The following is a 12,484-nucleotide window of genomic DNA, read 5'->3' on the forward strand; positions in this document are numbered from 1 at the left end:
CCTTTTTCACTGATAGATTATTCCAAGTAAACCGCAATGGTTCCTATTCATCCCTCTTCTCTCAGTCCGCTGGTGTTCCTCAAGGTAGTATTCTCTTCTCCCTCCTCCCTCCTCCCTCCTCCCTTCTCCCTCCTACCTCCTCCCTTCTCACTCCTACCTCCTCACTCCTACATCCTACCTCCTACCTCCTACCTCCTGCGTTCTCCCTCCTACCTCCTACCTTCTCCCTCCTACTATCCTATCTTCTCCCTCCTACCTCCTCCCTCCAACCTCCTCACTCCTACATCCTCCCTCCAACCTCCTCACTCCTACATCCTCCTCCTACCACCTTACTCCTACATCCTACCTCCTCTCTCCTGCCTTCTCCCTCCTACCTCCTCCCTCCTACCTCCTCACTCCTACATCCTACCTCCTACCTCCTCTCCCCTCCCTCCTGGCTTCTCCCTCCTACCTCCTCCCTCTTACCTCCTCACTCCAACATCCTACCTCCTACCTCCTGCCATCTCCCTCCTACCTCCTCACTCCTACATTCTACCTCCTTCCTCCTCTCTCCTACCTCCTCCATACTTTCTCATCATCCGTTCCTTTTTCACTGATAGATTATTCCAAGTAAACCGCAATGGTTCCTATTCATCCCTCTTCTCTCAGTCCGCTGGTGTTCCTCAAGGTAGTATTCTCGGTCCCATCCTCTACACCGTATATACAGCTGACATTCCAACCAATCCTAACACTATCCTCTCCACGTATTGCGTCCATACGCAACTGTCCATTCCCATATCACAACTCTCGAAGAATAGTGTAGAATATATTTATTCATATTTTATTAAGAACTAATTACTTTTTCAAAAATAACAAAATTAATTGTTATTAGAGAAAGATTTTTAAAAATTCAGCATTTTCCTGCTTAACCATTTCAATGAGGTTAATATCTATTTGGTTTCTAATATTACTTAATTTCTTATTGAATCACTGAGGTCAATCAAATTTGTTAAAGTGGTTTGGGAAAAAATCGATTCTATAAATATTCACCTCATATTGAACAAATGTATGCGTTCAATAACCACACTGTCACCTTCACAAAATCAAGCCCACTCGTCTAAACATATCGCTAGCGTTTATTTTTTTCACCACAACAACAATAACACCCCTTGTCTACACAGAAGTCGCCAGTGTTTTTATTTTACTTTGGTAACCGTAACACCATATATTTCTTATATAGAAATATACATAAACCAGGAGTTCACACTACAAAAAGGGAAGAAAACCATACTACCCCACACGCTCCAAGTGTCAAACTCCGTACTAAGGCCTTCAAACTCCATTGTATATCTGAGCATTAAATTGGATAGACACATGACACTGTCGGGTCATTGCTATGTGAAAACCAAACGAGTCCGTCACTAAGGCTCAAATTCCAAATTTACAAAAGGTCTCAAAATAACCAGCACTCCTATATGGTGCTCCACTCTTCATCCAACTCAGAGAAGGGACACAGCACCATCTACAACGCTTGCAGAAGACTGTGGTGCGGAAGATTGTGCAGCCAACATCGCTGAAGAAGATGAAGACAGACCGACTACACGAGCTCTTCGAACTTCCCACTGTGCCCGAGTTCATCCAACGAAGGCACATAAAGTTTTTCGACTCTCTATAGCAACAAACAAATCCACTGTTCAGGACCCTTACTCGAGCGCCCCCTCCGGTGTGTTGGGAACAAATTAGACAAAAATTCAGAAACGATTTGCTAGGACATGTATTTAGGGAATAAATTTTTATGTTTAGTTGTGCCACAGCAAATTATAAAATTCAAGGAACATCTACTACAACAAAATTACATCTCAAAAACTCCTTAAAATGTTGGAAACTACAAAAGAAGGAAACAGTGTGAAATCGAAATATATATTGCTATGTACTGTCTCGGGATGCCAGGATAATCGCTGAAGGGAATTATTCAAAATTATAATTAGATTCTTTTCCAGTAGCTTTGTATGTGTTTACCAGTTTAACAATTAAATACCTTTATATTTATAAAATATTTTTACCATTAATTATATAACATAATGAGGGGTGGTATTGTGTAATATGATAGTAAATAAACGATATAGAGGAACTAAATATTTATTTACAAGGATGTTTTAAAATGATTCAGATAAATAGTTGCCATAAAAAATGATTATTACTTATTGCCTAATATATACATAATATCTTCTGCTTTGGATGATTCATGCCGTGAGCGTTGTCGTGGCCATCGGTGTCGCCTAGTCGTGGAGTTCCATTTCTGAAGAGCCCTTCTTAGGACTTCTCCAATTCAATGCTCTTCTATAGCCCGTCTTCTTTCTTCTGCTCCCTCTCCTGCTTCTGTCTCTGTCCCCACTTGATCCTAAAAGGGGCGTCGCCTTTTTGGAATCCTATTTCTCATTGGGTATAAGTTACAACGACCCCTAGGTGAGCGTCTCTCCTAGGTCCTGAGAGGGATCTTTACATGTTAATGGCTTCTGCCCTTCGTCAAAAACTGCCGTACACTAAAGTGTTAATTGCTCTGATAAGGGACTCATGTGGCAAATAAACACAGGTGTGTGCATATCCAGGGACACTGTGAAAGGTTCTTTGAAAGATATTCCACCTTGGCCAGGTATCGGGACAGATGGCGAGAAAACTTAAAATATCCAGAATTGATAAAAGGTCAATAAATATAAATTTCAGAAATAGAGGGTATGGAAAAATAGAAAAAAAAAGTATTAAATATGAACAATGATGTAAAGGTTATATTATGAGTATAACTTATCTAATGTAAATAAGCTAAACTTTTTTAAAGTCAATTTTACAGAAAACAATGTCCATATTTCCATAAACTGAATACAAAGTTGGGTTGTAGAATTTTAATTTTCAAAAAACAATTTACCATTGGGTGGTGGATATTAACTTTTGATAGAAAACTCCTCAACTGCATTGTCAAGATATAACCCTTCATTGAAGATAAATAAACTAACAGTATAAAAGCACAAGCTTGAATAAAGTTTTAATTTTTGTATTAATCTGTTGCAGCTATATTTTTAAGCTAATCAAATAAAACCTAACGTAAGATATTTAATCCATGTTTTCATCCACTTTAGGTACAAAAATACATTAAAGATGGCCAATAAGTATGGGCTAAAACACGCTGCAGTGATCTCTGTGGGTAAAGCATTGAACTATTTCCAATTATGCTTGTGCTACCTGGTTGCCTACTACTTTTCGGTTAGATTGTATCTCTTGGACGATTTCTATCCTGGCTATATAAATGTAAAAATATATCTATTTTCTTATTGGTTACTTTTATTACATTAAAAATTAACAGTAATTTAATCCTTAAGCACTAATTTATTTTATTTAGAATCAGTAGTTATTAACTAAAATTAATATTTATATTAATATACTAACATTATTTTTATATGTATTATTGGTTCGGCAGGAGTGTCCTACTTTATTATCTCTTAAGAAGTGTCTCGTGAACATATATCTCATGGCAGAAAATTTGTTCCTTTTTTTTATATATAATTGGATGTGATGATTACTAAAATCTTTATACTTATATTTTCAATGCAATTTTAAATTTAAATAGTAAATTGTAGCCCTTCTATCAGAGGCTGAAGAATCCAGATTTCGTAAAAGATCTAAGATCTTCTTGCCTTAGCTCATGGTTTAAACTAAGAAACCCTGTAGATGTCCAGATGAAAAAAAAAAATTATCTTACTGGAGAGAGAAAGGCTGCACATCCCTCGTCCAGCCCTTATCTCCAGGATATAGAGAGCTAAGCGCATGGGGGGCAGAATCAAAGGAGATGCCGCCCCAGAACGAACCGAAAGACCAATGACCTGGCCACCCCTCTTGACTATAAGTTAAAGAGAGGGGGAGCTAGATTGGACTAATGATAAGACAAGGATCGGAAGTGGGGGCGAATGAAAACTAATGGGGAGAAAGGGAGTTAAAAGACCCAATGGTAGGTGGGGAAGGGATCAGTTTGACAGTCGAGGAGAGTGAGTTTTGAGGGAGAGAGAGATTCGGACAGTTGGAAGATGAGAGGGTGCAGAGAGATTACGAGGAAGTCACAGCTCGAGGGAGTCGAGAGGCCGCCAAGCGATAGCCAGCCACGGAACTGCCAAGCTGACAGACGCACCAAAATAAGTAAGACCTTTCAGTTATATTTTGAATGGAAATTATAGATCTGATAGACTTAGAATCAATATAAGTAACAAAGATCCCAACTGGTACTTCTCAATTCATAATATGATAATTAATGTTTAAGGAAATAGATCTACCTTGCTCTCTCATAATATTATTCTTGTTCATGAATATATATTTATAAATATATTGGTTTATATTATTATATTGGCTATATAAATATAACCAAGACTTTACTTTATAATTAAGAATCCCTGCATGCCACCTAATAATAATAGCATAGTAAATTGATAAAAATGATACTACAGGAGAAGAACTCCAATGATTAATTACAAATAATTATATCTAGTATGCCATAACAAGGGGTCTATGGTATCTAGTCCTTGAGTTAAATATATTGCATATATTTGCAGTCGGTTCCCTTCAGGGACCGATAAAGATATTGATATATTTGTATTATAACAAATACATAAATATATGAATAAATAAATATAATGCTGTCGTGGGAACCCCTGTCCTTAGATCAGCTGAAGACCACGTACACGAAGACCAGTATAAACAGAACAGGTGAAACGATAAAAAAATATGTACGTTTATTTCCCAATATGAGCAAAATGCTCCAGTCTATACCTCTGCCGGATTAATACAGACCCGAAATATTTATGGAGAATGTTACTTCGCTAGAATATTTTATTTATATTAAATTTTGAAAACTCACAGTTCTTTGTTTAATTTACATACGATCACTACGTTGCTTAGCTCAGTCCTAACGTATTGGAAAAAAAGTAATTATGTGCTACCATGTGCCAATCATGTGCTAAACAATATTACCAGCACGAACTACTTTTAGTAGGGGACGAAATATTAATGTCATTCACTCAGTGACATGCACTATTTATATGTCATTCACTTGGTGACATTTTCTTTTTTATATGTCAAATCAAAATCGTTGGAAGGAGTAATACAAGCTGGCATGAAAAATGAAGTAGAAAAAGGAGAGCTTTATGAACACAGTGGGCGTGGCATAGAAGAACTAAGGAAGAAATAGGGTTCAATCACAGGTTTCCTTCAGTCTGTGTTTATATAGCAGTTGAGCTTGGTGTGTTGCATGGATTTCGTTATGAAAGCAGGAATTTCTCGAGAACGGCTTGCTGGATTTTCATTGTTTATGAACAAAATTACAGAAAAAAATTGTATTTACTACATTTTATATCTGGTGAGTAAATGAATGGTTTTTAAAATAATTTCCTAGAATTGGGAAATTCCTATTTAATTCAACGTAAACATCAGTACCGAGGGTGAGAACAATTCCCCTCGTTTTGGCTTTAATTTTCCTGAAGAAAAAGAATTGTTTATGTCACCCCCCTCCCCTTTTAGAAGAACCAAAGAGGTAGCCCGCTGTATCGATTGGTGCTGCTACATTATTTTTTAACAAATATTTTTATAAAACGAGAAATAATAATTGCAGTAATGAAAAGATTTTCACAAAATATACTCTCCAGGTTGTTTTATTAGATTTGACTTCAGTTGACTATGTGAGGAGCTCTAAACCAGGAGGTCTCGAAAATACATGCTCAAATAGGTTAGGTTGCTGGTTAGGAGGTGAATAGAGAGGCTGAGTCTTACGTTTGCAAGCCGTAAGTCCTCGAACGATGGTAACTTCGCTCTGCAGGGTACTAGTTTGCATTAGCGAAGGAGGAATGTAAGTCCTGACTGGGTACTCACCAAAGATCCTTGCAGGAAAGAAACTTCGTTCTGCAGGGTACTAGTCTATAGGAGGGACGAAGGGGAATGTAAGTCCTGACCGAGTACTTGCAACAGGTTCTTACGATATGATTAAAAATGTAGGAAAGGGGAGGTACAGATTTTAATTTTATTTGATCTGAAAATTTTGGTTTCATTCTTCTTTTCCATGCTCAAATGTCAAAACTTGATTTACTATGGATACGCCTCTTTAGGTACAACCATGATTGGATTGAAAATAATTTATTTGAGTGATTCTCAGATAAAGTGCATATAACAGTAACTAGTTTCACGCGCCCTCCGTACTACTGTTCAGCAATGTCAACGTTTGAAGAAAAAACTTTATACGGCACCACAGCCAAACAGTACTCTTACTATCTAGACAGGCCTAGTTAATAAAATATAATAATTAATTATCTGGTATTGATCAAAATAATACGACTTAAGCCTCGAAAGTCTTTCAGACTGCATTTCAGACACATGCCAAGTTGCAACTGTTTGCCGTTACAACCGCCATATACGCCATACTTTCATGATATTCGCCCTTTCCTGAGAATTAACCGATTAACATCTGATTTGTACAATTTTTATTCTGCTTTTGAATAAGGTTGGATCCATTGTCCAAGCTGAAGACAGCCTTATATCGAAGTTCTGACATATTAATGTAATTTCATACCTTCTAGGTTTTAATAGCACAAAGTTATGGTGTATACTACTGTACCTACATGCTGAGTACTATTTCTGATCTCAGTACAGCAACAGATTCAGCATGGAAGATAATGAAGTTCCTTGATACTGATACTAACTATAGTAAATCTATTGAAGAAGGTATTGAACCTGACACATTTAAGGCTGATATCTCTTTCAGAAATGTTCATTTCTCCTATCCCACAAACTTTCATACAAAGGTATGCTTTACTTAAAGTATAGCTATTAGAATTATTTGATTTTTATTATGATTTATACATCTACATCCATAAACCTAAAAATATAGGTGCTCCATGATCTAACACTGGACATTGAACCTGGTCAAGTGACAGCAGTTGTAGGAACCAGTGGTGCGGGAAAAAGTACAATTGTGAGCCTGATTTCACGCCTTTATGATGTTACTGCCGGGCAGGTATAGATGTTAAAAATATTTTAATGCAGAAGTATAAAAGAAAGTTTTTTTCAAAATAATTAATGGTTACTTTTCTGACAGATACTTATTGGAGGAGTGGACATAAAGAATCTCAATGTCAGTTGGCTACGGAACCAAATTGGTGTTGTAGGACAGGAACCTACACTCTTTGATACTTCTATTGAAGACAACATCAGATATGGGAAAACTACAGCAACTTTGGAAGAGATTATTGAAGCAGCGAAAATTTCTTACGCTCATGGTTTTATAGAGAAATTGCCTTTAGTAAGTGAAAAATTATAATATACTGTAATATTCAAGGTTTATTCAAAATGAACCAAAGAAATTTAAATGGTTTTTATTTATTAACATATCTAACGTATAGCTTAGGTTCAAATGAAAAGCTTTAATATTAAACAGATAGACCTCTGTGAAGTTGGCCCCCCATCCTCGAAATATTTCAATTTTTTTCAATTTATTATTGAATAAGAATTTTTAATTTATACGACTTCTTAAGTCAAAAATTTGCGATCAAAAATATTTTTTCGTTTTTTGAAAGTTCTGTTGAGAGTTCTAGTGCCCCTCCCCCTCCCCGCGAGTTCTAAAAATTATCCTTATGAAATAATATCCTATTTTTTCTAGAAAAAAAGATATTTGGTGTCAAATGTTGCACAAATGTCTTGCGTATGTTTTAATTGTTTTGTTTTTTTTGTATTAAACAACATAAATGTTTCTTTTTTTTTTATTATCAATATTAAATCCCATATAGGAGCTACTAGAACTCTAAGAATTTTTAATTTATACGATTTCTTAGGTGAATAATTCGCGATCAAAAATTTTTGGAAATTTTTTTTTCGTTTTTTGGGAGTTCTGCTAAGAGTTCTGTTGGCCCCCCCCCCCCCCCAAGAGTTCTAAAAATTATCTTTATTAAATAAATCCGTAATGTTGCCTGTAAAAAAGATGCACGGCTGCGAAGATGCACAAAAATCTTGTGTAATGTTTAATTGGTATTTTTTTGTATTAAACAACATAAATGTCTCATTTTTTAATTATCAACGTTAAATAGCATATAGTAGCAAAATTATCCTTATTAAATAAATCCCTAATGTTGCCAGGAAAATAGATATACGGTGTTAAAGTTGCAAGATAACTTGCACAAAAATCAGTGAAGACTAAAATGACTTTATTCCAATATATTTAGAAGAACTACATGTTACTGTTACTCAGTCTCTATCTTCTAACTTATATCTTACTTAGCTATCTAGTCTAGAAAATATATATGTACTCTGGAGAAGAGGGGATAGAAAGAATAATGAAATAAGAGATGGGGTTTTGACCAATCGGATAGTTTTAGGAGACTAGGTGGGGGAGGTAGAGAGCCTATGAGATTTAAAAGTAAAGTATCTGGAAGGGGGAAAAGGCGTGGCGAGAAGTTGTGTGGTCGGAGTTCTAAGAAAGACACCAGGGCCTAAGACTTTTGTGCACTGACTTACATATGTTAACCATAAAATAGTTTGACTGATGCAAGTCCATTGTTAGATGACAGCATGTACCTGCTCGAGTACCAAGCCATTGCTTTTTGATATAGGATTCTAAGGATTTGAAAGGCCTGTTAGAATGGTCTCAAGGGCCGTATGGGGACGTAGTTGTTTTTATTAAGTTTCTTTTGTAATGAAATGTGAACACAAGGAACCATATGTCTAAAGTGACAAAACCTACAGTTGGGCAAGGGGCAATTGTTTAAATTTATAATGCTGGTTCCTTAACTTGCACAAAATACGTACTTTACGCGCGTGCATTTGACCGGTATTATTGATGTTTTAAACATCAGAACTATTTCTATAAATAACCGAGAACTCTAGAACTCTTGTGGATACTACTAGAACTAAAAAAAAAAAAAAATGAAATATTTCGAGGATGGGGAGCCAACTTCACAGAGGTAACAGATAGGAGAATTTCATAACATTATAGACTCTTAACCTCAGGGCGGGTTTTCTAGACAATCAGGACTTAACTAATAATGACACTTTTATATATAGTATATTATAAGTTTGAGCAACACTAACCAATTTATACTCTTCTTTAATGACTGAAGTTTTCGATGTCTTCTATGTTCAACACGGGGGTGGTGGATACAAATAAATGTTTTTAATGTTATTACTGTTTCATTAGTTACAGATAAATAACATAAAACGTTCCAACAACACACACAACTAAGCATTGGTGGACACTACCAACTGGCAACTCTGACAACAGGTAGATAACGGTTAGAGAACTACAATCGATATATTCACAGTTTGCCACAGAGCAACATGTATACAATAAAAAATGAATTTTTACATCTCACTTTAACATTCTACCTCAAAAAACACCCACTAACTGTAAAAAAATCATTTTGTCCTCGTTCCCAAAATGCTGTTTCTAACCGTTAACAAAAGCTTCTCTTTACCTCCGCTCTGAGGAGACGTCCTCTCACTAGGCGATCCAAACAAAGAGTAACTTATTCTTCTTGGAAGACTCTTTGATATCTTGTTTTTCTAGACGTCTACCACTGAGAGAAGACAAAGGGTGATCTCTTCACCTCTTCCTGGAGACGTCATCGTTTCCCAGACAAGTCCAGTACTCCCGCCGTCCAAAAAACCAGTGATCTCTCTACCATCCAGTTTAGATATTCGATGCAAATTTTTGCATCCATGTGCAACAGTTTTGAGATTTTCTTTATGAATATTAATCGTTAACAATTATTATCGATTTCTATTTTTACTTAAATTTACTGTAATTACAATCATGATAGGAAGATAATTTTTTTTTTTAATATTTATTTATTACTATTTACAACTGTACATTATAATACATTTAGTAAAGCAGATCTAAGTTGAATTGGAGTGTTGCAGGCCTGTAGAGAAACTACCCATTGGTAGCACTCTAATGACATTTTACATTAGCTGGTCTCGTGGCCATCTTCTTTTCAGACGCCTCGGAAGATTGTCAGGAATGGAAGAGGATGCAAGGTTAGAAACTAGGGGGTTTGAGTGGTTAGAGAGTTTATAATGGAACGAGTGATATCTGGTTCGGGCTAGATCGGTTACATAGGGAACATTAAGGTCTTTATGTATGATTTTATTTGTGACAAAGTAAGGAGCATTGAGGATTTTACGAAGGATTTTGGATTGTAAAGAAAGTTGAAAATATTTTAATCTGCTTATCATAGCAGCGATTCTACCGACTTCATAATGGTGCCGCCATCTTGGCATTAACAATGTCTTTTTGACTGCATATTTTACTGAGGAAAACTGGTTAGCTTGCTTTTTGTTTTAACAAATGAACAGTATTTAACGTTGATACATAAAAATAAAATCATCTATACATAAAAAACAACTATTTATTTAAAAAAAGGATATTACAATACAAATAATAATTTTTATACATAATCTTTTCAATTTCTCGAGAGTGGTATTTATTGTTTAAATAAATCAATTGGTATTCATGTTAAGTCTCAGCACTCTTTATTATATCATCAATAGTCCAACGTTTCGGCCAATTCATCCTCAAGAACAATCTTGAATATAAATTTACACCTCACATCCAATTATTAAAACAAATTTTGTAGGCTATTCTGCCCAGGTCATTAATTACTGTATCACAATTTCATTAATTTTTAAAACTTTTAATTTTAGATTAACTTAACACTATCAACTATCATATAAACAAACTATTATTTTCAAGTGACAAAATAAAGTAATTTGACTTGTAACTAGCGACATGGGCAGAATAGCTTAAAAAGGTTTTTAAATAATAGGATCTGAGGTGTAAATTTTTATTTAAGATTATTCTTGAAGATGGCCGAATTGGACTGTTATAAAAAGAAAAAGAGTGTTGAAACTCAACCTGGATTATTTAAATAATAATTATGTTTTCTTAATGATTAAAAAAAAGAAGAAATGGGACTACAAAATAATTTGAGGAAAAGTGTAGTAGAATTTAATTATATATGTGTATGCTTAGGGCTACAATTCAATTGTTGGAGAAAGAGGTATAAAACTGTCAGGAGGTCAGAAACAGAGGATTGCCATTGCAAGGGCGATAGTCAGAAAACCTAAACTACTCCTTCTTGATGAAGCCACTTCTGCACTAGATTTTCATTCAGAAGGCATTGTGCGAGAAGCCCTCGATAATGCCATGCGCAACAGGACAACCCTGATCATTTCTCACAGAATGTCGACAGTGAGGAAGGCTCATGTTATATATGCTATCAAAGTAAATAATTCCTTATTTTTAAACTTTAATGCTATAAGTAAGTATTAGTAATATAAATTATATTTAGGAAGGGCGCGTCATAGAAAGAGGCTCACATAATGAACTAATGGAACTTAAAGGATATTACTACTCTTTAGCAAAGATTCAAGAATTGGAGGAAAAGGACAAATTTGTTTCAATGAAGTAAGAAAACATTATTTATTCGGTTTTTAGAACAACGTTGCAACCTATGATTAAAACAAAAATATAAATTATCATCACATTAACTATTATCCTGTAGATAGCACTATTCTGAATCCTAAATATATTCACTAACTATAAGTTGAATGGTAGTTTTTGCAAAACATGATCTTTTAGAAGCTATCAAACTAATCAATCGCCAAAATTAGAACAAATTGAAAATACTCTGGATATAAACAATATCAGGGAAATAAAATAAAATTTCAAAAAATAGTTTATAATTTAAGAAAAGTTATTATATGAGGAGATGGCCTGTGGTCCGGTCTGTAGAGTAATAAGCACAAATAATTTCCTTTTACTATAAATCATTTCTATAATTTTGTATTAATAATATTTTTTATATTTGTTTAGCTTTTATATCTTTGTTTTTTCCCCCTCCCTTGCCATCTCTGGCATACGGGGTGCGGGAGCAGTGGGGTAGTGCGCAGGGGTTTGCGCATGCCACTGCTCCCAAGGATCACTTTTTTTTACTCCTTTATTATTTTTTATATTTTACTATGGTGGAGCCCAGCTCTAGATTTAGCCTTACTGATGGAGTTGCACCTTATCCACTGCATCCCTCTGGATGCCTCCTGCAGTTACCAGGCTGGTCCAGCCCTTCTGGTCTCAGTCTGGGTCAGCTTCCTCATCTTCTGGTGCCTCGCCGATGTTGGGCAGTCAAGCCCTTCCCATTGTGAAATGGGTGGGGCCCTCCACCTCCTTCCACCCGTAAATGAACTAGCTTTTATATCTAACCGTAATTGTAACAATCAAAGCTCGCTACTCCCCTGCCTTCCTTCATTATTTGTCATTATCTAATCTTACTTTTATCTGTCTTTTGATGTTTACTAAATTTGTTCTTATCAGTAATCTATAACTAATTACTGATTAGTAGATTATTGAATCTACTGATATATATTTCTGATATAACTCCATCTATTTCTTGTTTGGCTTATATTAATTATTGTAATTCTTTTTTATTAG

At 35.3% G+C, this 12,484-nt stretch overlaps 1 protein-coding gene across 1 annotated transcript in view; it reads left to right on the forward strand.

Moving 5' to 3' along the window:
* The window catches only part of LOC106688466 (ATP-dependent translocase ABCB1), a gene marked incomplete in the record, with an annotated part of 42,278 nt that overhangs the window by 4,700 nt on the left and 25,094 nt on the right, over window positions 1-12,484 (forward strand). Inside the window, 6 exon segments of the mRNA XM_067047692.1 lie at window positions 3,114-3,282; window positions 6,588-6,812; window positions 6,899-7,024; window positions 7,106-7,309; window positions 11,030-11,281; window positions 11,349-11,464. Of these exon segments, the coding sequence (XP_066903793.1) occupies window positions 3,114-3,282; window positions 6,588-6,812; window positions 6,899-7,024; window positions 7,106-7,309; window positions 11,030-11,281; window positions 11,349-11,464 (1,092 nt within the window).

This window comes from Halyomorpha halys, unplaced genomic scaffold, assembly GCF_000696795.3.
Source record: "Halyomorpha halys isolate HHAL.00 unplaced genomic scaffold, Hhal_1.1 Scaffold1132.1, whole genome shotgun sequence".
Taxonomy (NCBI): domain Eukaryota; kingdom Metazoa; phylum Arthropoda; class Insecta; order Hemiptera; family Pentatomidae; genus Halyomorpha; species Halyomorpha halys.